This window comes from Kogia breviceps, chromosome 11 (assembly GCF_026419965.1).
Source record: "Kogia breviceps isolate mKogBre1 chromosome 11, mKogBre1 haplotype 1, whole genome shotgun sequence".
NCBI classification, from domain to species: domain Eukaryota; kingdom Metazoa; phylum Chordata; class Mammalia; order Artiodactyla; family Physeteridae; genus Kogia; species Kogia breviceps.
In genome coordinates, this window is record NC_081320.1 from 44,804,321 (window position 1) to 44,832,280 (window position 27,960).

At 36.0% G+C, this 27,960-nt stretch overlaps 1 protein-coding gene and 1 non-coding gene across 10 annotated transcripts; one reads left to right on the forward strand and one right to left on the reverse strand.

The window, feature by feature from the left end:
* On the forward strand, positions 1-27,071 carry NFU1 (NFU1 iron-sulfur cluster scaffold). 9 transcript variants are annotated; one of them, XM_067007454.1, is made up of 9 exons: positions 94-177; positions 2,600-2,700; positions 4,401-4,537; positions 5,919-6,054; positions 11,730-11,796; positions 15,390-15,504; positions 19,263-19,323; positions 24,364-24,538; positions 26,898-27,071. In XM_067007454.1, exons 3-9 carry the CDS (start codon positions 4,501-4,503, stop codon positions 26,940-26,942), a joined length of 636 nt encoding a protein of 211 aa, XP_066863555.1. In that variant the 5' UTR covers positions 94-177; positions 2,600-2,700; positions 4,401-4,500; the 3' UTR covers positions 26,943-27,071. The 9 variants fall into 9 exon arrangements, with proteins under 9 accessions (XP_058935814.1, XP_066863556.1, XP_066863557.1 ...); XM_067007453.1 differs by having other exon boundaries at positions 96-177; positions 4,401-4,584; XM_059079834.2 differs by having other exon boundaries at positions 100-184.
* Positions 17,077-17,183, reverse strand: LOC131766051 (U6 spliceosomal RNA). Its single transcript, XR_009338354.1, has one exon. It is a non-coding gene; the product is annotated as a U6 spliceosomal RNA (small nuclear RNA).
* Positions 27,072-27,960: the final 889 nt, after the last annotated feature.

The following is a 27,960-nucleotide window of genomic DNA, read 5'->3' on the forward strand; positions in this document are numbered from 1 at the left end:
ATCCACGGTGTCTGTCCGGATCCCGGCCGGCCTGCGCCTGCGCGGGGCTTGAGCTCTGCTGCGAAGGCTGTGGGGGGTGGAGCGGCCTGTCCCACACCTGCGCACTCGGGCCAAGATGGCGGCGGCGGCCCTCCTGGGCTGGGGAGCTGCGGCGGGTGCCGCGGGGCTGCGGAGGCGGTAGGTGGTGAGCTCGGGGCGGCTTATAGCGGTGTCGCTGGGCTTAGCCAGCAGAGCGGTCGCCTCTCCGCCCGCCCTCTCTTTCACCGGGTGGGGAGAAGTGCCCCTGACCTTGCCTTTGGGTCCACCCCTATCGCCGAAGTTGGGGGTTTAAACCCTGAGGTGGGCAGCTCTCGGTTAGGCAGCTCTGCGACCCAGTTCTGGCGGGCCCTGCCGGCCTTGTCCCAGGCTCCGAGACCCGGTGCCTGAGTCCCTGTGGTGGGGAGACTCTCAGAGACCGGCTGTAGGGACCCCACAGAAGAGCTATTTTTAAATCGGGGCCCCTCCACCCCGTACATTCGCTCTGCCTTTTAAATACAAAATCAGAACGTCAGAATGTCACTCATTTTCTTAGTGAGGCCTAGAAGGGGAGCGTGACCTATCTGAAATCACACAGCATCTAAGCGCTGGAACTCTATAGATTTCTGCGCCACACCCACGAAACCCACTCCGTTCCCTTGTCTTCCCTCTTTCCATTTGCCCTGTCTTTGCGTTTGGCTTCCCAGGGATATCTGTCAACACTGGTTAGGTGAAAGGCACTGAGGATGTAAGTAGATTGTTGTACCCTGGTTTCTCTTATGGAACAAAAGGAGAAGAGGGCCTAACAAGGGTTGACCTCCTGAGTGTTTGTTAGGGGTTTTAGTGCTAATAATGATGCTCTTGAAGTTGAAACGCATTTCCTAAAATAATTAGGTTTGCAGAAGGATTTTTTGTTAGTCACCTCCTGTCTCCTTTTCTTATTTATTTGTTTAGTTTTTTTTTTTTTAGCGGTATGCGGGCCTCTTAATGTTGTGGTCTCTCCCGTTGCGGAGTGCAGGAGCGCAGGCTCCGCGGCCGTGGCTCACGAGTCCAGCCGCTCTGCGGCATGTGGGATCTTCCCGGGCCGGGGCACGAACCCGCGTCCCCTGCATTGGCAAGCGGACTCTCAACCACTGCGCCACTAGGGAAGCCCTCCCACTCTTATTTTTGAGTAGATGTCTTCCTGGAATAATTTAACTCACCTTTACTATTTTATTACTCTAAACCCATCTCCGTCAGAATATATATCCATTCTGCCTTTTCCCTGGGCTGAAAGGAAATTTCCGTATTCCAGGTGTCGTTCCGTCCTCGGTGTACTTCCATATTGCAAGGTATCCAAGAATTAGGCAGTGTGCTATAGATAAAAATGCTTTCACCGCAAACCTGAATTCCATTTAATGAATAATTTTGGGCACCTATCGAATACTAATAATAGTGGTAACTAACATTTATTGAACACATGCTACATGGCCTAGCACTGTTTTAAGCACTTTACATGGATTATCTGGATCCATGTTTACCCCAGTCTTTATGAGTTAACGGTGAATATTAACTTCATTTTAGAAATGAGGAACTGAGGTAGGTCATCATGCTAGTGGCTAGGGACAGCAATGAAGACAGTCCCTCCTCTTTATGAGTTTGCAGGTTGAAAATAATCAGAGAAACGTAAAAAACAAAAAGTGATCATAAATATGCTTAAAATTCCTCAGTGACTCCTGTGAAATGAAAATTGGGATGGATGGCAATCGTATTTTAAAGTAAACTGGATTTTCATGTAACTTGCATCAGATTTCTAAAATTTTTTACTAGTAACATCTCCTTATGTTTACTTTTCTAGTAGTATTTGTTTTTTCCATCTCCCTTTGTTTTTAATTAGTCAAATCCATGAAAAAAAATAATAACCAGTCAACACTTTGGAAGTTTTGTAACTTTGGGTATTTCATTCTGATTATATTCAGAGTAAAATAACCAAAGTTACAAAGCAGCAGCAATATGTTTCCAGTCAGAAAGCATGTAAAGATTGTTGACTTCTTTAGCAGTTTGGTGAAGAATAGTATATTTTCTATTAGACTTTTGGAGGTATTGAAATGCCTTTCAAAACAAATAGCATAGGTTGTCTCTTTCCAGGGAAACATGGTGGTAGAGACTGAAAAGGAGCGAGACTTTTCACTGTATTTACTTTTATGCCTTTTGAATTTTGAACCATGTGACTCTATCACCTAGTTGTTTTTAAATCTAAAATGGGAAAAACAGTTTGTAGCTCTTTGTCTCCTTCATGCATACCTAAGAGTCTGGAACTCCAGGTTATAAATCACTAATGTAGATGCATTTCTGTTTCTTTACACCAGATGTTGTATATTCTATATACACTCAGTTATAAAGGCTATAAATCTCCCCTTGAGCTCTTGTTTTTAAATTGTTTGTAGATACTGCTTGTCTAAGGGAGTGGAAATAATGTTGTGGATGGGAAATGAAAATTCATCTGTTATTATTTTCATTATGGTTGCTTTATATATGAGAAGTAGAAACTTGAGCTTAAGAGATTATCTCTTAAAATGTTATTTTTATTTGTTTTTAAATGTAGCTTCTGTCACATGATGAATCCATATACCATTAAGAAACAGCCTCTGCATCAGTTTTTCCAGAGACCACTTTTCCCACTCCCTGCAACCTTATGTAACACAGGTAAAATTTCATCTCTTTTAGAGCAAACTGCCTGAATGAAATTTTGTGGGTCATAAACAATGAGAGTTTGTAAATTTTCTATTCAGATGCCTATAAAAAGAATATAACATTTTTTTCTGCCTTAAATTACACTTTACTATAATTATTTGCTTACACATATCATTTGGCCTTAAATTTCAAGAATCCTGAATACAGTGTCCAGTACTTCTATGAAATCTCAGTTTCTTGTGTAACACATCTTCTGGAACATAAGAGTTGCTCAATAAATGATTTCTGAAACAAAAATATAAAAAGAAGTTATAAATGGGTTTGTGTTTCAAAGAATCATATGTATTTTAAGCTATTGCCCTCCTAATTTTGATAAGAATACCTCTAAAATCAGTAAGTTTCTAGCTTTCACCCAGGCCTTAGGACATAGTACTTTGAATGTAGTTTTTCTTTTTTTGTCAACATTAATCACTATGGTTTTGTTGACAGTCTTGTTGATGTTACATGCTTTTATTTCCTTTAATATTGGAAATAAGTATGAAGATAGGATTTGAAAATTTTTGCAATATGACCACTGTCATGTGGTTAGGGAACCTTGTCTGGGAGGGTGTGTGTGTGTCTGTCTGTGAATGCCTACCCATATGTGCTTATGGAGCTGTGAGAATTGGAATTCAGCTCTTGGCCCATCTCCATTTCCATCACTACCTTGAACTCCTCTTTGTGGCCATACTACTGTGGAAGGTGGCTAACTCTGGCTAATGCCATGAGTTGGATCAGGGTAGAGACCTTACCTCCCCTGTATCCTGGGGCAAGAACAGAAGTGCCGTTCCTGTCTCCTTGAGTCACAGAACAATTTAGGCATAAATACTGAGTAACTCAGCATCTTAAGCTACTTTAATTAGACTTTTAAATTTTGTAGAACTGAATTATGTGGTCATCTAGGCTTTTCAAATTGGAAACTTGCTGATTTTAGTCTTTGATATTGACTTCAAGCACCATTAATTTATATTTGAGGGGGAGCTTATGCCTACCTTTTTATCTGTTACCTATTACACCAAGCATAATAGGAAAGATTATTTTACAAAAGTCTTTCTCTCCTGTTGTAACCATTAATGATACTTCAGAGGATCTTTCTGGATGATGGATCCCGAGAGTCATTTTTGAAATACCTAATTTAACCCAGTTTAGGCTATAACTGGAATGATTTTGTTAATACCTAGTCAGATTACTTTTTTTTGAAATACCTTTGTTCATTGTTAAAATTTATGTAGTGATATCATATATTATCATATTTTCTATTTCAGACATATGTAGATTATACTCTCAAATAATTTTTTACATTTATAGTTCTTCAGGTGTTTCTAAAAATTTTTCTTTCTTCATGTATAGTTTTACACAAATGGACTGAGTAGAATAAAGCCAGATTTAATTCTTCAAATATTGGTGGAGTGCCTAATATGTGCAGAGATTTTCGTTACCAATAAATTATTAAAGAAAGGCCACAGAGATGATTGGTCAGAGCCAGGGTTAAAAGAACCTTGTTTTCTGTATATTTACAGAAAGTGGTGGCAGCACTTTATATAATGTTCCACCTGAAAAATTGTTCCCTTGTAGTGCAGATTGTCAGAGGAATTTATTTGTTGGAAGTATAAATATTTTAAATCAAGTACTTCAACACTGAAGTTATCATTTTTCATTTTTTTCTTTTTTAGGATATGCCTGGTCACCAAGTCACCAACTAATATCTTTACAGGACAGTGACTTAAGCAAAATGTATGGGAGTTTAGTTTCAATTTCTACTTTACCAAGGAAATGACTCAATATCAGTTAGCTGGAACTGCATGGCGAGGTGCAAAAACAATCTCAGCTGTCAAATTAGAATCTTATCTTTTAACAGTTAAGAAAAGCATTTTTATACCAACCATATGTTTTGCCAAATTTAATCTCTTTCTAATTTAAAATAAAACTGTTGTTTTTTGATACTTTACTCTTTCTTAAGATATGTGATATGAGGATTATGATAGGATAGAAAGACTGATCTTAAGTATATTTTCCTTTTATGCTTGGCACTAATACTTATGGAGTGGTAGTATGCACAGTGGTTAAACAAGTCAGTGCTGGATCATTGGCCAGGCTTGAATCCTGGCTCTGTCATTTAACCAGCCAAGTGACTTTGAGCTTTAGTTTCCTCATTTATAAATTAGGATTAAAAACAGTGCCTCCTTGGCAGGATGTAAGGATTAAATGATATAATTCACATAAAGTGCTTAGCACCATGCCCAGCACATGATAATTACTCAGTAAATGAACTTATTTCCATATACTGCTCTAAGAAGAGAATTGGGTGGTGGTGTTTTGTTTTTTTTTAAGTCAGAAGGTTTATTTTCATAATAAGTAACCAGAACCTGTTTAATAGTTTGAAACTGTTAAAACCTCAGTACTATCTTTTTGTACTACAAGCTGTTATCGTAATAGCAAGGTAAGAAATTAAAGATTCGTTTATTCTCAATCCGATCATGGCCCTAGAAGAAACAGAGAAGATAAGAATCTCTAAAGATAATTTTAAAATATTCTAGAGAGTAATTCACATAGATTCCCACCTACGTGATAATTTATAATGTCACTAACTCTATACCTTTGGACAAGTTACTTAACTCTTAGTGACTTAACAAGTTACTTATCTCTAAGCCTCAGTTTCTTCATTTGTAAAATGGGAACAATAATACATTCCTCATAGAATTGTTAAAGGTTTAAATATATATAAAGCACTCAACCCTGTCTCTGATATGTAATAAGCATAAAATAAATATCACTTGTTATTATTATAACTTTATTTATCTTTAAAAAATGTTAGCGCTTTGGAAAGTGATGATGATTTTTTATTATAGCTAATTTCGTATTGAGTTACCAAATAGAATCCATCTAAGACTCCTGAATTATGATATGCCTTCCTACTTAGGTGTGGGATATTGCTAGAATCTGTTGAGCAACAAAACTATCTAAATAATTAGTATTAATATAAAATTCAGTGAAGTTATCCTAAATATTTTGATAAATTTGTTGCTTGTCTTTAACAATTCTTATTCTGTAAGCTTGGGCAATAAAGCTTTATATTCTTTTTTTCTAATTTTCCGTATTTCTTTTGGTTCTCTGAAAATGAGCACTTCATAGTCCATAAACTTGTTAACAATTTTTTTCTAGAATAACATTCTTTATTTTTTCTCTTTTAGTGAGATACATGTTTATTCAAACACAAGATACCCCAAATCCCAACAGTTTAAAGTTTATTCCAGGAAAACCAGTTCTTGAGACAAGGACCATGGATTTTCCCACACCAGCTACAGCATTTCGTTCCCCTCTGGCTAGGTATAGTACTGTTTTTAATTTGCTTTTACCAAGAAACATAAATAACTGACTTCGGGGGTTAAGGTAGCCTTATTTAGCTATTTTACTTTTATATGCATTGCATCTTTTCAGTATAGAGATTATTTTCTTTCCAGGTGAGAGATAAAGAAAAATAAGTGTTGGTATTAGGAAACCCTTCTCCTGAAAAGGGATGTACTTAAGAGATCTGCAGCATGACTAAATAAGAATTTATATTTTTCCTTTTAAAAAATCTATCAGAATGATAATATGGCAGGACTTACCTGGTGGTCCAGTGGTTAAAACACCACGCTTCCAATGCAGGAGGCTTGGGTTCGATCCCTGGTTGGGGAACTAAGATCCCACTTGCCACGTGGCAAAAAAAAAAAAAAATGAGACAGATATCCATTCTAAATCTTTAAAACCCTGTTTTTAGAAAACAATAAAAACATGATCATTTTATCCTCAAGGATAGCTGGATTTCTAGATGTTTCAAAATGTAATAGTTTCTAAAATATTCCTCTCAGAACTATAAATGATAATAGTTATCAGATGTGGCATGATTTTTTAATAAACTAGTGAGTGGTGACAGTTTTTATTTTTTATTTTTTATTGAAGTATAGTTGATTTACAATATTGTGTTAGCTTGAGGTGGATAGCAAAGTGATTCAGTTATTTTTCTTTCCAGATTATATTCTATTATAGTTATTAAAATATACGGAATATAATTTCCTGTGCTATATAGTAGATCCTTGTTGCTTATCTATTTTAGGTAGTCCTTATCTGTTTATCCCATACTCCTAATTTGTCCCTCCCTCTCTTTCCCCTTTGGTAACTGTAAGTTTGTTCTCTATGTCTTTGAGTCTGCTCCTGTTTTGTATATAGATTCATTTGCATTATTTTTTAGTTTCCACATATAAGTGATATCATACAGTATTTGTCTTTCTCTGTCTGACTTCATTAAGTATAATATTCTCTAGGTCCATCCGTGTTGCTGTAAATGGCATTATTTCATTCTTTTTAATGACTGAGTAATATTCCATTGTACATGTGTACCACATCTTCTTAAGTCAGTTGTCTGTTGATGGGCACTTGGGTTGTTTCCATGTCTTGACTATTGTAAATAGTGCTGCTGTGAATACTGGGGTGTGTGTATCTTTTGGAATTAGAGTTTTCATTTTTTCTGTTTTAGCAATATTAGGTATATAGTTTTCATATATACCCAGGAGTGGGATTGTTGGATCATATGATAGCTCTATTTTTAGTTTTTTAAGGAACTGATTGCCAAGGATATTGGGAAAATAAAACTTAGATAACTATTTCTGTGTGTGTGTGTGTGTGTGTGTGTGTGTGTGTGTGTGTGTGTTACGCGGGCCTCTCGGAGCATAGGCTCCGGATGCGCAGGCTTAGCGGCCATGGCTCACGGGCTCAGCCGCTCTGCTGCATGTGGGATCTTCCCAGACCAGGGCACAAACCAGTGTGCCCTGCGTCGACAGGTGGACTCTCAACCACTGCGCCACCAGGGAAGCCCTTAGATAACTATTTCTGTATACATACAGCCATTTAATGTGTCTCATTTAGGGGAGCCAGGAATATGCTTATCTCAGGAATCGTTTTTAAAGTTTCTAATTAATAAATATGCACATTTCCTTCAACCTAAACATACCACTTCTTGGAATATATCTTAGAGCATTTGTTTTTTATACTTTTTAATACAAGCCACAGTAATAAACTTTTTTTTTAACATCTCTATTGGAGTATAATTGCTTTACAATGGTGTGTTAGTTACTGCTTTATAACAGTGAATCATCTATTAAACATCTTATATTATAACTTGCTATATACATATATACACATATACATATGCAGATATACATAAATATATACATATACGTACATATATATAGGTATGAAACATGTTTGATGGGGCAATTTTCGCCTTTATAAGGTATAAAACATTCCTTTTTAAAATAAATTTATTTTTAATTTATTTGCTTTTGTCTGTGTTGGGTCTTTGTTGCTGCATGCGGGCTTTCTCTAGTTGTGGGGAGTGGGGCTACTCTTTGTTATGGTGTGCAGGCTTCTTATTGTGGTGGCTTCTCTTGTTGCGGAACATGGGCTCTAGGTGCGCAGGCTTCAGTAGTTGTGGCACACGGGCTCAGTAGTTGTGGCTTGCAGGCTCAGTAGTTGTAGCACACTGGCTTAGTTGCTGCGCAGCATGTGGGATCTCCCCAGACCAGGGATCGAACCCGTGTCCCTTGCATTGGCAGGCAGATTCTTAACCACTGCTCCACCAGGGAAGTCCCTAAAGCATTCTTATATTTCCTTTCTTGTGCTTTTTATATTATTCTGTTCTGTTTTATTAGATAAAATCCTGGTCATTATATAATTGATTTTACGACTCACTGATGGTTTTGAAAAACACTACCTTAGAGAACAGCCACATATATACATAAGGAGTGTGCAAGTATGTTCATGGTTGCCTTGTTGGTAATGGTAATAAGTTAGAAACAACCTAAATATTCATCAGTAGGAAGAGTTAGATAAACTTTGTTCGTGCGTAGTCTGCATGGACAAACAATAAAACAATAAAAAGGATGAGGCAGACTCATATTTACTGAATGACCTCTAAGACATACTGTTATTGAAGAAAGCAAGTTGCAGAACAATGAATACATTATGATTATTATGTGTATGAAAACAAAAAACACAAAACAACAAAAATGCACTGATAAAGAGGTCTGGAAGAATGTACATGAAACTGATAACAGTGGATTTGGGAGGGGTGTTCAAGAGGCATTTTCTCTCTCTATGTATAGTTTGAAATGTTTACATCAAGTACAAGCTCGCATATTTTGTATTTTTAAAAATGTAAAAATAAGAAAGTCCAAACTGATTCAGTTACAGATTAGTTGGAGATTATTTCTGTCAGATGTTCAGTTGGCAAAAATCCCCATTTCTCCGGTTTACAGAATTTATTATCTTCAGTCAGCCTTATTTTTGTTGTTTAGCAGAGAATGTTTTTACTGTAAGGTAGAACGTAAGCTTCATGAGGATGGAAACCAGTCTGTTCTGCTTGTTGTTGTATCCCTGGTGCTTAGTACAGTGTCTGCTACTCAGCAAGCATTCAAATATTAGTTGAATGAATGAATAAACAGTAATGAATCTTACTTCAGGGAGGCATTTGACATGTTTCTTCCTGTCCTTGTAGACAAGACAAAGAAATGTAAGCAGAGGGTAAACCTGTCTCCGGGGACATGTGAAAGGGCTCTGAATCCCTGTAGTTGGCATGTTTATTCAGGACTTTTTAAAAATCAGCAACATTAATAAAGATACAATTATCAGTTTTTCAGATGAGAGGATTTGCTTATCTGTTGGATGGCAAAATTCAGAGACATTTTCGAAAGTTTTATTAGGCTTAAAGCAAATAAGATAAAAGTCTAACAGAAATAAGTATTAAGCCATGTGTTTAAATTTTTTAAATGAATAGCACAATTATGGGATAGAAGAACCTGACCTTTCAGTTAGTCATGTTGGATATGATGCAATGCTCAAAAAAGTCAGTCAAACTTTAACAGAGTTCTAGTGTCGAGCCTAAGAGAGGTAATAGTCTTTGTATTCTGAACAAGTTAGACTACATTTGGGATAGTGTTTTCTGTTCTGGGTATCATATTTTGTTTTGGACAGAACCTGTGAACTCTTTCCTAAAGCAGTCTCCATGATATGGACCATAGATCAGGTGTATTCCTTTGCATAGTCCTTTCACTTGGAAAAAAAAAAAAGCTTTGCTGATAGTGCTAATCAAGGGTCCTACTTAAAGGTCTGTGCTTTGGTTTATGGATCATAAGCTGCAGCCAAAAACCTTGTGACCACTTGCAAATTTAACATGAAGTGGTTGTGTAAAGGACTTAGATGACATAGTTTCAGACAAATTCCTAAATAATTTCAAAGCAGTAATTTTGATAGCATTCTTGCAATGGTAGACGAAGAAAAGGAAACTGTAACCTTCTTTGGAGTATGTCAGCTTTTGTTCCTAAGGTTGGGAGAAAAGAAACTGCTTTAGAGAGTCTGCTAGGTGTGGTACTATGTCAGTGATTGGGGAAGGAAGCTGTAATTCAAAATTCCTTGAAGGGCTTTTTCAAATTATAATCAGCCCTTCCTCCTCTCACAGGATTCTAAAAAATTAGCTTTACTGAAGTATAATTTACATGCAATAAAATTCACCAATTTTAAGTGAGTTTTGATAAGTATATACAATTGTGTAACCACCAAGAAAATAAAAATATAAAACATTTTTAATCACTGTAAAAGATCCCTCATTTACCTTTGCTTTCAGTCTCCTCTTGCTTCACCTCCACACCCTAACTTTTTTATTATGGCAATGACTTTAAATTTTTAAATTTTTATTAAATGTTTTTTCCAGCTTCTGTGAGATGTAATTGACATAAAGCATTGTTTAAGTTTAAGGTATACAACATGATGATTTGATGTACATATACATTGTGAAATGATTACCATAGAAAGGTTAGTTAACACATCTATCACCCTGGCAGCTACTGATATTCTTTACGCCACTACAGTTTTGCCTTTTCTAGAGTTTCATATAAATGGAACCAGTTAAGTCTTTTGTGTTTGGCTTCTTTCATTTAGTATAATGATTTTGAGAGTCATCCTTGTCCTTGTGTTGATCTATAGTTCATTTCTCTTTATTGTCAAGTAATACTCCATTGTATGGGTATTCCCAGTTTGTTTAGTCATTCCTCAGTAGATGGACATTTCCAGATTTTTTTGTTTTTGGTATTGTGAATAAAGCTGCTATAAAGATTCATGTGCAGGGCTTCCCTGGTGGTGCAGTGGTTAGGAATCTGCCTGCCAGTGCAGGGGAAACGGGTTCGGGCCCTGGTCTGGGAAGATCCCACATGCCGTGGAGCAACTAAGCCTCAGTGCCACAACTACTGAGCCTGCGCTCTAGCGCTTGCGAGCCACACCTGCTGAGCCCGCGTGCCACAAGTGCTGAAGCCCGCGTGCCTAGAGCCCGTGCTCCGTGGCGGGAGAGACCACTGCAGTGAGAAACCCGAGCACCGCGGTGAAGAGTGGCCCCTGCTCGCGGCAACTCTAGAGGTCCTGCGTGCAGCAACGAAGACCTAAAGTGGCAAAAATAAATAAATTTTAAAAAAGAGATTCACGTGCAAGTCTTTATGGAGCATACGTTTTCATTTCTCTTGGGTAAATAACTAGGAGTGGGATTGCTGGATCGTAGGGTAAGAGGATGAAACAAGATTGGTCATGATTTGCAAATTGTTGAAACTGGTGATGACTGTGTGGAGGTTCTTTTACATTTCTCTCTACTTTTATGTATATTGTAGACCAGGGGTTCCCAACCCCCGGCCCGTGGCCTGTTAGGAACCGGGCCGCACAGCAGGAGGTGAGCTGTGGGCAACCGAGGGAAGCTTCATCTGCCGCTCCCCATTGCTCCCCATCACTCACATTACCACCTGAACCTTCCCCACCATCGCTCGCATTACCACTGGAACCATCTCCCACCCCCACCCCGCCGTCCGTGGAAAAATTGACTTCCACGAAACTGGTCCCTGGTGCCGAAACGGTTGGGGACTTCTGTTGTAGACTTTTCCATAATAAAACATTTTATTATCTCTTTTTAAAAATTTTTTTCACAGGCAGTTATTTAGGATTGAAGGAGTAAAAAGTGTCTTCTTTGGACCAGATTTCATCACTGTCACAAAGGTAAGCATTAGGATTATGTAAAATAAGATGTGACATACTTTTAGTTTTTTCTGAGTCCAGTGCCCTTCTCCAGAATATCCATTCATGTGTTCTACACATACTGTTATTAAAAATCTCAAATTAATTTTACTTCTCACATTTCTCAAGTTAATTACTTAATAGAATTTTCAAGTTGAAGTTAACTATAGTCCAGATCCCTCATTTTTCAAAAGAGAAGAACCTGAGCTTCAGAGTTAAATGCAGTGTCCAAGATTGTATAGGTAGCCTCCAGCAGGACCAAGACTCAACCTTGGCAGGACTAAAATTTAGGCTTCCAAGTATAATTTTTACTAATTGTTAATTTACATTGATAGAGTAAAAAGAGAAGTAAATAAATGATGAAATATATATATATTTGGCCTACAGAATGATTATCTGTCTCCTTTCAAAATGAGCATTTATAAAATGGCATCTGGCTCATCCTGCAATAACACTTCAGAGCTTCACAGACAAGAGCAGTGGATTGTGTACTTCTGCAACACTTGGATAACCTCTTTTTTTTTTTTTTTTTTTTTTTTGTGGTATGCGGGCCTCTCACTGTTGTGGCCTCTCCCATGGTGGAGCACAGGCTCCGGACGCATAGGCTCAACGGCCATGGCTCATGGGCCCAGCCGCTCCGCGGCATGTGGGATCTTCCCGGACCGGGGCACGAACCCATGTCCCCTGCCTCGGCAGGCGGATTCTCAACCACTGCGCCACCAGGGAAGCCCTGGATAACCTCTTAATGTCAAAAAATCAAGCTAAATATGCTACCCATCCAACATCTAAGGTCATATTTGCTAGAAAAGACTTTCATTTTTAAGTCTACTAGATTAATGAGAAATGAACCATATAAAATAACTATACTTTAAAATCTGTAATTGATATATATGCACTGAACTTAATCACTTGCCCAATTTTGCATCAAAATCAAAAGTATTCAATTAGTTCCTCTTAAGCCATTTGAAAGGATTACTCTTGAGTTCTTGCTGCACCATGAAAGGGGACATACTGAGTTATATATACATCTAGTCTAGTATTCTCTTGCAGCTGTTTATATGAGGAGGAGAATTAGGATTTTCTTCCATGATGGCGATCCCAGTGGCTATGGTTGTTCACACAAATATCTGGATTATAAAATGTTCTTCCCGGTTGTTTTAAAGTGTTATTTGTTCTAAATTCTCAGAAAGCCCTTTCCTGACCATATTACAGAAATTGGTAACTCCCCCCAGGCGCTTATTACCTTATTTTCTTCATTACACTTATCTCTTAATGATACTGTTTATTTTTATTACCTTTCTTTCCTGCACTAGAATGTAAACTCCATGAAGATAAAGATAGTCCATCTTGTTAAGCTCACCTACAACAATGCTTAGCACACAGTATGCATTCAAAGAAATTTTTGTAGAAGGAAACAATGATGTAAAATTTCCTAAATTGAATTTTCAGGCTTCAAGTGGTTTCCCCCAAATGTAGGATTGTGGTGAGCAAATGTGTGCTCACCAATCTCTAGTCTTTACTTCTTTATAGACATTTGACCTATCTTCGTTATTCTTCAATTTTCTTTCTTTCTTAATTTAATTTAACATTTATTTTTGGCTGTGTTGGGTCTTCGTTTCTGTGTGAGGGCTTTCTCTAGTGGCGACAAGAGGGGGCCACTCTTCATCGTGGTGCGCGGACCTCTCGCTGTCGCGGCCTCTCTTGTTGCGGAGCACAGGATCCACATGCGCAGGCTGGTAGTTGTGGCTTATGGGCCTAGTTGCTCTGCGGCATTTGGGACCTTCCCAGACCAGGGCTCGAACCCGTGTCCTCTGCATTGACAGGCGGATTCTCAACCACTGCACCACCAGGGAAGCCCCCCAATTTTCCTTCTTTGATACTTTTTCAAGGAGAAAAAAGGACCAGCATTGCCAACATGTTTGATGTGGCACTAGTGCTTTACATACATTATCTAATTTAATTCTTCTTTTTAAACCATTTTAAAATTAAAGTATAGTTAATTTAGAGTGGTTCTTTTTTTTACTTTTTAAAAATTTAATTCTTATAACTAGTTTTTCTTGTCTTCAGTTTACAAATAGGAAATTATTTTAAGAAGTTTTTATTTTACATATAGCCTATGCTATATAAATTTTTTTTGGGGGGAGATGAAAACGTGATTATAGCTTACAAAGGTTTTTTTTTCTTGATTTGATTTTGGTAAGTCATCTTTTATTTCCCTTTCCCTTTGTAATTTAGTTACCCTTTTTGAAATTTCTCCAGCTACATTATTTTTTTCTTAAGGAAATGCTATAACCAATAAATAATATTCCAAGTTAAGGCACACATTGATATTTAATAGATAGACTAGTAGATTGATGTGCTTTCTTCCAATTACCTTCCTCATCATGGACTATCCCATTTACCTGATATCTTCAGTGATTGCCTGTTTCCCTTTCTAACTTGTAATTGATAATTCACAGGCTTCTTTATGCATCATTTTTTTCCTAAATGTATATTTGCAGCTTATATGCTGCCTTTTTCTCATTCAGATAACTTCATAATGTTTTTTCTTTTAATACCAATATTTCCCTATTCAGTAGAGCCCACTACTTACTGAAGCTCTAAGGTAGCCCTCTGATCCATCTTCCAAATAATTTATTAAAATGTTACCTAGAAGTAGTACTCATTACCAATCACTAAGGCGTCTCACTAATTTTGTTTTTGTATTTGTAGTAGTGCCTGTTTTACCTTCTGTGTACTGTCTCTAAATTGGTTCTTAATCCATGACAAAAATAGACCCATTTGTATATGAAGACTCAGTTTTTAATAGTATTTAAGCATAGACCCTAGCTAACAGCCTCCTGAGAAGGTAAATAGACTGCCTCTAATAGTTTTTCTCCTAAAGAGCTCTCCTTTAAAAAATTAAAACAAAATATGCTGCCTTTCTCATTTTAGATGTTAGTACTATTTGGGTACTATTTTTCTCTCTCTTTTTTTTTTATGGAATCAACTTGTTGGCCAGATATAGAAGTGAAATAGTTATGGATTCTTTCTTACGGATACCAGTCTAGTTGACGGTCCACAAGTCCTCTAGTACAGTAGCCGTAGACAAGACACGTTATACTTGTGGTTCAACAGTTATGTCATTGGGTTTCTTCACTACTATTAAGTAATATACGTAAGTTGAATTTTTTTGAATAGTCGTGGGATATCCTGTATAGTTCATCAAGCAGTTATATCCTATTTTATTAAAAGAATGGGAAGTCTCTTTATTACCCTCTTTAAACACAGAATCCATTCAGTATTTTAACTCTCTTCACCTCATGGAAAAATATCTTTTAGTCATTTTGGTATCCCCTCTACAGGGCATGTACATACAGCACACTTATTTGATGAATGAATGAATTGGGAGATGTTCTAAGATTGTATCTTCTAAAAGTCATTATAAGCCAGCTCCTTTAGGAACAGTAACTGGCATATATTTTCCAGAAATGAGTGCTATAGAATATATATAGGGAAAGATCCTTAAAGGTATTGTTTTGTATTTGTCTTTTCCCTTGGTTGAAAACGTAATGTTTTTCTTCAAATATTTACAGGAAAATGAAGAGTTAGACTGGAATTTACTGAAACCAGATATCTATGCTACAATTATGGATTTCTTTGCATCTGGCTTACCTTTAGTTACTGAGGAAACACCTTCAGGAGAAGCAGGTAATGTGTTGGGTAATTAATACTTATCTTTTTTTTTTTAAACTGTTCTATTTTCTTCACATTTGTCTTGATTTCAGAAGTCATGGGACTACAGATTTTTATCATTATACTATATTTAGCTCTGGAACCAATTCCAGAGGGGACAAAATTTCATGTGTAATAGTTTCATCCATCATTTTATAAAACTTGTGTATAAATTGAATATATTATACAAAACTAAAATTTTCAATTATAAAAATTTTCAAGCATATAGAAAATAATATTATAATGCTCACCAATTTGCCCTTTTCTCAGATTTAACAAAGGTTAACTCTCTGCCTTAATTGCTTTAGACTCATTTCTAAATAAAATATTAAAGACATAGCCAAAGACCCAGAACTCCCATCCCTTTTCCCTTTCTAATTCCAGAAATGTATGTAAATTTAGTTTGTTTTTAAACTTTTACTACACATGTAAGTCTCTTCAGGGAATTTATAGTATTGGTTTTTGTTCTTAAACTTTAAATAACTTGTGTTATATGCAACTTTCCTTTTTTCACATAATTTGAAATACATCCATTTATTTATTTTAAGTGCTGGATAGTATTCCATTATATGAATAAATTACAGTTAATTAATTTTTTCCTTTACTTATATTCACGTGAATTGGTTGTGCTAATTTCTGTTACAAACATTGCTGCATTGGGTGTTCTTGTACAATTCTCTTTGTGCATTTGTGGAAACCTGCTTTAGAGTACTTTTAGAGTATATTCCTAAAAGCAGAATTGCTGTATCGTAAATTGTTCTAATTTACATGCAAATTAGCAGTGTATAAGAATTTCAACTTCCTTATATCTTCATCATCACTTTGTGTTTACTTTTTTTTTTTAACCAATATGTTAGGGGTAAAATGGTGTCTTGTTTTAATTGCATTTCCTTGATTAATATTGAGCCTGAAGGTTTTCATATAAACATATGGCCGATATTCATATGACTGGCCAATATTTTCCTTTTCAGTAAATTTCCTGTTCATAATCTTTGCTGATTTTTTTAAAAATTGAATTATGTGTTGTTTTTGTATTGGCTTTAGCAAGTTTTTAAAAAATATTCTGAGTATAAATCCTGAATATGCTATATATAAATTAAGCATATTCATAGCAAATAACTTCTCCCTAACCATGCCTTATATTTTCACTATATTTAGATTGTCTTTTGTCATTCAGAAATATTTTCTTGGGCTTCCCTGGTGGCACAGTGGTTAAGTATCCGCCAGCCAATGCAGGGGACACGGGTTCAATCTCTGGCCTGGGAAGAGCCCACGTGCCATGGAGCAACTAAGCCTGTGTGCCACAAGTACTGAGCCTCCACTCTAGAGCCCATGTGCAACAACTACTGAAGCCCATGTGCCTAGAGCCCATGCTCCACAGCAAGAGAAGCCACCACAATGAGAAGGCCACGCACTGCAACGAAGAGTAGCCCCCACTCACCGCAACTAGAGAAAGCCCACTCACAGCAATGAAGACCCAACACAGCCAAAAATAAAAACAAACAGAAGTCCCATGTAAGAAAAAAAGAAAGAAATTTTTTCTTATATTAAAATATGGAACGTTTCACAAATTTGTGTATCATCTTTGCAAAGGGACCATGCTAATCTTCTCTGTATCATTTCAGTTTTAGTATTTGTGCTGCTGAAGCAAGCACAGAAGTTTTTCTTTTTAATGGAGTCACATATTTTCATCTTACCCTTTGTGGTTTCTGTTTTGTGTACATTGTTTTAATAAGTTATTTTATGTAAAGCACTTGGAAGAGTAACTTCACATGGATCTCAAATACTAGCTGTGATTATTATATTTGTTGTTGATGAAATTTTTCCTTTCTCCAGTATCGTACAGATACTGTTTTGTGTGTGTGTGTATGTATGTATATGTATACATATATCTACACACACACAAACATTTGTATAATCACCTTTAAATGAATCAATTTCACTTCTAGATAATATGTATTCTAAATGAGTCTGATAAATGTACACAAGACAACATGTGGAAGCATGTTCATTGAAATATTTTAAAAATATGTTAGCAGTTAAAAGGAGTGAACTTGATTAGGAGATATCAGTGTGGAAAGATATAAAAAATATTAAGTGATAAAGGAAAACTGAAGAGTTTATTTACATATTCTTACATATATACCATTTATGCAAATTTTAATAATAATACACATTTTAAATTATATGTGTTCTTGATGGACATGTATGTAAAATTGAGATAACGTTTTGAGAGTCATTTAACATCTACCAAAGCTTAAAAATACACAAGCCTATTGACCCAGCACTAGGAATTTTTTTTTTAATAAAGAATTCTTTCTTTTTAAAAAAATTTATTTATTTATATTTTATTTTTGGCTGTGTTGGGTCTTTGTTGCGGTGAGCAGGGGCTACTCTTCGTTGTGGTGTGTGGGCTTCTCATTGCAGTGGCTTCTCTTGTTGCGGAGCATGGACTCTAGGTGTGCGGGCTTCAGTAGTTGTGGTACATGGGCTTAGTAGTTGTGGCTTGCAGGCTGTAGAGCACAGGCTCAGTAGTTGTGGCCCACAGGCTTAGTTGCTCCATGGCATGTGGGATCTTACCAGACCAGGGCTCAAACCCATGTTCCCTGCATCGGCAGGCGGATTCTTTGCGCCATCAGGTAAGTCCAGCAGAACTAAGAATTTATCTCATAGATATATATGCAAAAGTACACCGATGTATACTTTACGTAAGCATGTATACTGCAGGATTGTTAGAAATAGCAAACTAGAAACAACTGAAATAATATAAAAACTAGCCAAATGAAGACAAAGCCATACAAAAATTACTATGCACCTCTTTTTTAAATTGAGGCATATCTTTATATGCTGATATGGAAAAACCTTTTAGGTATATTAAATAGAAAAAAACAAGGTATAGAACAGTGTGTATAGTGTGTATAAATATAGACTTGTAAATTGTAAACATGTACTAGAAGGATATACACTAAAGTCATGATAGTGGTTGCCTGTGGAAGTGATGGTGTGGAATGGAACTTAGGTTTGCTGATGTAAGAGAATTTAAACTTTATTATATTTTATTTATTTTACTAAAAAATTCAAAGTTGATTTAATTTAATATTAATATGTTGATATTTATATTGTTGCCAGAACTCTAGTGTTTGTCACAGTGTAATTTGAATTAGCTGCATTTTAATTTTCCCAATGGTAAGGAAATTTTTCAAAAAAATATAAAACCCATAAAAATAGGCATATGTGAAGATCAGTACATGACCTTACAAAGTAAAAGAAAAACAAAACTGAAACAAAATGAAAGAAACAAGTTTTTGCTCAGATTTATAAAACATTTTAGAATTTCCATAAGGCTTACATCTGTATTTAGTATGATTGTCATTTTGAAAACCACTAAATTGAGAAATTGAAAGTATAACTTAATTTACAAAGCAGGTGTGCTGTTTTGTCTCAAAGTTTTCACCAAATATCTTTTCTCTGCTACTTTTTAATCCTTGAGAAGGATGAAAGCTTATAAATATATTGGCCAAAAAATTCAAACCCTAACATAATTAGTAGATCAAATTATTTCACTATTCACATTTATCACCAAATGTTGATCAGTGCTCCTTAATTTTTCTTCAGATAATCAAATGAATGACCTTTACATTTCCCCTAAGTTAAAATCACTCTGTTTTAATGTTCGTACTTGCATGGATATAAAATTTCTACTGTTGATATGTTTTATTCGTAATTGTTTCTAGGATCTGAAGATGATGATGAAGTTGTGACAATGATTAAGGAATTGTTAGATACTAGAATACGGTATGTGCTTATCTTTCTACCTGAGATCAGATGTATCAATACTACAGAGCCAGTTTTCATTGTAGCAGTATACTTTTGGTTTGTCTCTGAGCTTGTAGTAGGGTTAACAAAATAAGTATAAGTTAATGTAAACCAAAATAGGTAACCATGACAATTGAATTTAAAGCCTGCACATTCTCTATATTCACTCAAAATTTATAACACTCTGTCTAAACATAATAATTTATCTTTCATGGTCACCATTTGGGTTTGATACTGTTATAATGCCAAATTGCTTAGAAAGAAAAAAATGGCTTAACAGTGTTGGGGAGAATTGTGAGGAGAGGAGCACCTCTTTTCAGGCTGCTGCCCCAAAAGAATACATTTAAATGCGTAGAGAACCATAGGCTTCCACTATTGCTTGCAGCAGACCAGTGGTCCTGCTGACGGTTCCCAAAAAAGCTAGATAAAATACAAAAAAAAATTTTTTGTTGTTGTTGGACAGTAGTAGATAGCTGCCAAAGCAAATAAGATCCTGTAGAGAGGACCTTGAAACTTCCCTTGGGGCATTTGCTGATTCTTGATGTGAAGTTAGAATATGAGAAGCTGGGCAAAGGGCAGTCGCTAAGAATCAGAGAAACTATGTTTCTTTCAGCAAATTTGTAGAGATGGGAAGACAAAAATTAAAATTCTGGTTACCAATGAAACTTTGACTTTAAAGGGCAAGATCCCAGAGAAAAGAAAAAAATAAGCCTTAATACTCAGAAGTTCTCTCCACATGGCACTTACTTGTTCTTAGCTATGGAGGGGAAGAGACTAAGAAGTCAAACAAAAAGCAGTTGAAAAGCTGAGCAGAGTTTTGGCAGTTTTATGGTGCTGGGGGTGGTGACAGAAATTGGAGTTTAGGATCTGTCAAGGAGTGTGGGGCCTCAAGGAACACCCAGGCTCTCAGTTGGGCTCTCTAGAGGACTATACTCTTCAAAGTGGACAAACCAGAGGTAGACCAAGCCTTACAAAACTGTAGTCCAGTATTGAGTGAACTTAATTCCACAGCAGGTTGAGCTACTGCCGAAAGATAGGGTGAATCCTTTCTGATGTAATATAATCCTGAGTCACTTCAGTTTTTCATATACATTGTTCATCATTCATTGTCCAAAAATTACTAGGCATGGAATTTGGAAACGACCAAGAGAAAATAAAACAAATCCATAGATAACCTAGATGTGAGAGTTATCAGACATGACCTTTAAAATAACTGAATAAAATGTTTGAGAAAATAGAAAGTGAGATGAAGAATTTCATCAGAAAACTGGAATCTATAAAAAAAGAAAAAGTAATTCTGGAACTAAAATATATAATAGCTAAACTTAAGAACTCATTAGGTTAGTTGAACATCACATTGTATACTGTTGGAGAGAAGATAAGTGTACTGGAATATAAGTCAATCAAAAATATCCAGCTGAAGCACAGAAAAGAGAATGGACAATACAGCAAAAAAGTATGAGACATGTAGAATATATGGCAAAAAAGGTCTCACAATGTCCTTTAGGGTTTTTAATATATCTAGAATTAAAATGCATGACAAAGGAGACTTCCCTGGTGGTCCAGTGGGTAGGATTCCAAGCTCCCAATGCAGGGGGCCTGAGGTTTGATCCCTGGTCAGGGAACTAGATCCTGCATACATGCTGCAACTAAGGAGTCCGTGTGCCACAACGAAGATCCTGCGTTCTGCAACTAAGACCTGACGCAGCCTAAATACATTTTTTAAAAGAAGAGTTAACCTACTAAAAAAAAAATGCATGACAAAGATACAAAATGTGGTGATAAGTATAAGAGTAAGTGTTCTTTGGGACTTCCCTGGCGGTCCAGTGGTTAAGACTTCGCCTTCCAATGCAGGGGGTGTGGGTTCGATCCCTGGTCAGTAAGCTAAGATCCCACATGCCTTGGGGCCAAAAAACCAAAACATATAACAGAAGCAATAATGTAACAGATTCAATAAAGACTTTAAAAATGGTCCACATCAAAAAATCTTTAAAAAAAATAATTTAAAAAAGAGGAAGTGTTCTTCATTCTTGGCATTATCTGGGAACTGATAAAAATACTAATTTATATTAGAGTCTAAGAAATCAAATAGGCATCTTGTCTAATAAACACTAAATCAACAGTAAAATACTGTGTATAACCAAACCAATAGAGGGGGGAAATGGAATAATAAAAAACAATACAGGGACTTCCCTGGTGGCACAGTGGTTAAGACTCCACACTTCCAAAGCAGCAGCCCTGGGTTTGATCCCTGGTCAGAGAACTAGATCCCACATGCGTGCCACAACTAAGAGTACTCATGCCACAACTAAAAGTTCACTTGCCACAACTAAGGAGCCAGCAAGCTGCAAATAAGGAGCTGGTGAGCCGCACTAAGGAGCCCGCCTGCCACAACTAAGGAGCCGGTGAGCCGCAACTAAGGAGCCTGCCAGCAGCAGCCAAGGAGCCAGCAAGCCACAACTAAGGAGCCCGTGAGCTGCAACTAAGGAGCCTGCCTGCCACAACTAAGACCCAGCGCAACCAAATAAATAAATAAATAAATATTAAAAAATAATAATTGTTTAATCTAAAGTAATGTAAAAATGATAAATAATAAGATGGTACTATAAACCCAAACATTTTAGTAGTTACTTTTTTTTTTTTTTTTTGCGGTACGCGGGCCTCTCACTGCTGTGGTCTCTCACGTTGCAGAGCACAGGCTCTGGACATGCAGGCCCAGCGGCCGTGGCCCACGGGCCCAGCCTTTCCGTGTCATGTGGGATCCTCCTGGACCGGGGCATGAACCCGTGTCCCCTGCATCGGCAGGCAGACTCCCAACCACTGCGCCACCAGGGAAGCCCAGTAGTTACATTTTAATGTGCATGGGTTGATTAACAAAATAATTGTCAGATTGGCTATTAAAAAAAACCTCTATGCTGCTTATAAGAGGTATACACCTTAAATATAAGGACACGGAAAAGTTGAAAGTAAAAAGATGGAGAAATATATAGCATGCAAAAAATGAATAAGAGAAGGCTGATGTAATTATACAGACATCAGACAAAATATACTTTATAGCTAAAGACATTACTAGCAATAAAGATAAATCTTTCATAATAAAATGGTAATTTCTATGAGTAATATATACCAATTTTAAACTCATATGCGTCTAATAACAGCTTCAAAATAAATGAAGACTATTTGAGAGAGCTAAAAGGAGAATTAGATAATCCACAGTTATAAATGGGAGACCAACAAAACACATCTCTCTCAATAACAAATAGAGCAAACATATAAAATGATGAGTTAAGATATGAGAGTTATACACATGCAAAGTTGACTAAATTGACACACATAGGACATTGTACCCAACAAGAACAAAATATTTATTTTCTTCAAGTGTACATGGAAGATTTACTAAAATAGGCTGTATTCTGAATTGTAAAGCAACGCTGAACAAATTTTAAGGATTGAAATCATTGAGAATATTGTTTTCTGCAGTGAGATTAAGCTAGATGTCAATTTCCAAAAAGGTATCTACAGAATCTCTATGTATTTGGAAACTAAACAATGGTCTTCAAAAAGACCCATGGTCAACAAAGAAATCACAAAGGAAATTCAAAATAGAATATCTGCATGACTTTTGGGTAGGCAAATTTTTTTTTTGACAAGACAAACTAAGGGAAAGACATATAAATTGGGCTATAATAAAATTGTGACTTCATCAAAAGGCATCATTTACAGTGAAGAAGCAAAGCACAGATTAGAAGATATTTATATATATGGCAGAATATATTTTAAATCTCTTACAAGTTGTTAAGAAAAAGACAGAGACTGGAGCAGTCTCTTCACAAAAACACTGGAGTAGTAATTCACAAAAGACAATAACCAAATGACCACTAAACATGAAAAAGTGCTCATCCTCATTAGTCATTATGAATATTCAAATTAAAACTACAATGAAATACCACTGCAGATCCACTGGAATGGCTAAAAGTATTAAGATTAACAGCACCAATTGGTGGTAAGGATGTGTGGAGCAACAGGAATTCTCATGTACTGCTGGTGGGAATATAAGTTTATATAACTTTGGGAAATTATTTGGCAGTATCTACTAAATCTGAACATATGCATATTCTTGATGAGCAGTTCTTCTCTCAGGTACACTCCCAGCTATAATATATATGTATACCAAAGGACATTTGCAAGAATCTCCACAGCTGCACTATTTGTAAAAGCAAAAAACTGCTGTTAACCCAAATGTCCATCAACAATAGAATGGATAAATTCTGGCATATTCACTTAAAGGAATACTATGCAGCAGTGAGATTGAATTAACTATTACTATATGCCACAATGTAGATGTATCTCACAAAGAGCAAAAGAAGCCAGATTTAAAAAGAGTTAATCCTTTGTGTTTTCTAAATGGAATTTATAGTTATAAATTATAAAGTTAAAAAATAGGCAGAATTAATCAGTGGTGATAGCAGGGAGGATAATGGTTACCATTGGTTGGGAGGAGTGATTAGAAGGAAGAACAGGGGGACTTCTGGGGTTGTAGTGTTCTGTTTCTTGGTCTAGAACAAATGTATGTTCACTTTGTGAAAATTCACGGAACTGTTCATACATGATTTATGCGTTTTTCTGTGTTTATATTTCAATGAAAAGTTTAACTAGAAAAAAAAAAGCCAGTACATGTCAGTCTCACTCTGTTCACTTAAAAGAAGTGAATGAGTATATCTTAGGTAATCGGTATAATTTTTAGGAAATTTGAAATCTTAAATGCTTAAAAAGATTATTAATAAGCAAGATTAAAATGTAATAAACAGATAAAGTATTTGTATGAATGAATTTTGGCGTTTTATCTGAAAGTTAAAAAAAATTACAAATGAGACTAGCTACAGTTATTGTTCTTGATTATAAAAGTAGCTCTAACTTTGTACATTTATTAATATAAAATCTAAGCTCTGAGTTGTATTAAATTTTTTTGACAAAAACTTCTATTATTTTAAATATATCACAAATATTCTATGGCTGCAGGCCAACTGTGCAGGAAGATGGAGGAGATGTAATCTATAAAGGCTTTGAAGATGGCATTGTACAGCTGAAACTCCAAGGTTCTTGTACCAGCTGCCCCAGTTCAATCATTACTCTGAAAAATGGAATTCAGAACATGCTGCAGTTTTATATTCCAGAAGTAGAAGGTGTAGAACAGGTATGCCAATATTGTATGACAGTTTAGATTTAATATTAAAATGAATTTTTTGGAAAGAAAAGAAATTCATGACCTGACTGACATTTTCTTCCAGGGCTATATCATTGTGTTACCATTGTTATCAGACTTGCAGGCTCCTTATTTAAGAATTAACTTTAGTATTATGAATTAGCTACTATGTGCCCAGTGTTTTTACAAGTATTACCTCATTTATCTTCTAACAACACAGTGTATTAATATTAAGTAAGTCATTTCCATTTTGTACATGGGAAACCGACTCAGAGGGCATACTGCTGCTCTAGAAAAGTTATGAAAAGGGGATTCAAAACATGATGAAATTTTATAGATGAGGTTTACAAGTCTTTAGTGGAAGAGCTTCCCTACTTCGTATTTAAACACTTCTTTTTCTTAAATGTGCAGGCAGGAAGCTCATCAAGAAATCTTACTTTGTTGTACAGTAAAACAGACTACTGAGTAGAGTAATAGAGCTTTATAGCCTGATGTCAGCATTTTTCTGCCCCAAGATATCTAAGGAATATAGTACAGTACTTTCTCAGCAGTGGTAGTGACGTTCACTGCAGTAATTCTCAAACAAGAGGCATGGCCTTATGGAGAGAGATTATCAAGTAAGGAAAGAGTGTATGGAAATTAGAAATTTGAAAAAACTCTTCAGGTAATTCTGTGCCTTTAAGGAGAGGGCATCATCTCCTCTCAGCTCCTGTGAGACTCACTCATGTCTGGGTAGTATTTAAACCTGTCCTTTTGGTACAATACATGCCGTCTCCTCTTTGAAGTTCTTATCAGTCCTTCACTTGGAATTAAGCTGTACTTCTGTGCAAAGCTTCTGTGTGTCTGTTTCAGCTTTCTGTTCAGGGGTATTTCCTTGAGAGGTTTGTAATGGTATCTAGGTCTTTGTGTTCTTCAACACTTAGCCTTGTGTGTTGTAAATGTTGTTTACATAGTTTGTATTAAGTAAATAGAAACATTCCAAATTTAGGAATATTTTTGCCTAAAATAGAAGCTGATTGACAAAATTTTTTGGATTGGGTGCTGCTGAGATTGGATATAAAAATATCAATTCCTTGGAAGTAAATATCCATTTTTTACTCAGCCCAGAAGAAACTATTGAGGGAATTGTTTTTCCATTGATTGTTTCAGATCAGAACCAGATTCATCTGGATTTTTTAAAAATTAATTTTTGTTCCATTATCCTCTATATGCCTTTTAAAAAAATAAATTTATTTATTTTACTTATTTATTTTTGGCTGCGTTGGGTCTTCGTTGCTGTGCACAGGCTTTCTCTAGTTGTGGTGAGCAGGGCTACTCTTCGTTGTGGTGCATGGGCTTCTCATTGCGGTGGCTTCTCTTGTTGCAGAGCACGGGCTCTGGAGCGCAGGCTCAGTAGTTGTGGCGCACGGGCTTAGTTGCTCCACGGCATGTGGGATCTTTCCAGACCAGGGCTCGAACCCATGTCCCCTGCATTGGCAGGTGGATTTTTAACCACTGCACCACCAGGGAAGCCCCTCTACATGCCTTTTTTAAAAATTACAGTAGTTAATACTTTGGTCGATTGACAAAGGAAGGTTTTTATTCACTTGTCCAGGGTAGGGTGATGAATTGGCAGTTGGATTATAAACCTGAATTGGCATTTAATTATAGTAGGTATGGTGAAGAGAAAAAATAGTCTTAGGTTTATATAACTCTTTCCTTTCCAAAGGAGTTGGTTTTTAGTATCTGAGTAATATATTAACTCATGAAAAGATACTAATCCTTTTTTTTCTTCAAGTATTCATTAGTATTTTTCTTAACTTACTTGAAATGAAAATCTTCACATTCTTCTAAGGTTTAAAATGAACTTTTATGTCAGTAAGACCAAAATAATTAGTTGCTAGTATGATATTTTGTTTCGTTACCTTTTTTAGGGATTCATTTTTCTAATATATATTTTTACAGTAACAATTTGGTATAGCTCCCTAGAATATATTTAAGGAAATAAGATGCTTTGGGGAAAGGAAAAACATCAGTTATATATATTAGTCATACAGCTAGGAAATACCAGTTATCATTATAGTCTTCTCTGTCCAGCTGAGACTGTGCTATTGGAAGCCTCCTTTGGGACAAGGAAAAGAGACCAATGTTTTAATTAATTTGCTAATATTCAGTTTGCTTTTATGTTGTTAGAATATCAGGTTATGATGCAAACCTTGTGCTTTGGGGGCTGTTGGTAGATTTATTCTTAGTGGATTGACATGCATTGTTATAGATTAGAGTATTTCAGGTAAGCAAGTAATATTAAAATCAGGAAAATAGCAGTTTCTAATCCTTAATTCTTAAATTCTCTTTGTTTTTTTTGTTTTAGGTTATGGATGATGAATCAGATGAAAAAGAAGCAAACTCACCTTAAATTAATTTGAGTTTTCTTTGGGCCCAGCAGTTGGACTTGTTGATATATATACTAAGCTGTTATTATTAATCTGCTAAGGAACTTGAGGATTAATAAAATATACCCTTTCTTCAGAGAATGATATATAAATATTGCATGTTTGCTTTACTTCATATGGTTATTTATAACATCCTGAATCATCTTCTGTACACGTGGATTTTATCCAGGGATATTTTTATTTTTGTTCTTTATATCTCATGGTTCCTTCTTTGTATAATGTGTGAAGCAGTTTAAAATACATTCCCCCAATTAAAATACATCCCCCCCAATCTAATTTATTTACTTTTTTAATACAGAAGTAAATAGGGAGAATCTTTTTAGGATATTCTAAAATGGCTTAGCTTTTTATGAGATGTTTGAAACTATGTTTACTGAATTTTTACCTTGTTAAAAAAAAAACACTAAACAATTTTAGTTTTAAAATGGTGTCTGCCTGGTAGCCTCCAATGTAGTATCACATAACTTCCCACTGAAAGACCAAAAAAAGAAAAATCATAATGCTGAAAACTGATGAAGAACCCAGTTCTAGGATGTAGGCAGAATTTCCATTGATTACAAGACAGAGCAGGCTGAATTGAGAAAAACTGCCTTAGTATGCTCAGGCTTTACCTTATGATACAAAATCTGTCTGAAAAAAAGATGTGAAACTGCTTGGTCCTTCTACTGGCTTCTCCTGACTCAGAGATCTATAATCTGTACCATGCCAAGAATTTGGACAGTTTTCTTTCTACCGTATGTATACTGCTTTTTCAGATAGCCCAAGTAGCAAAATATCCTTCTCTCTTGTTTTTCTATAGGAATTCAGAGTCAAAAGTTCACAGACAATATCAGGAAAGGAAAGATAGGTACACTGCATCTTTGGAATTCTGTTCCCCAAAAGTACTGAGATTAAAATAGGGATGGAAACAGAAAGAACTCCGGCAGTTGTGAATGCTGGGAAGCAAAGTTTTAATTTTTGTTCTTTTGGTTCACAGAACCA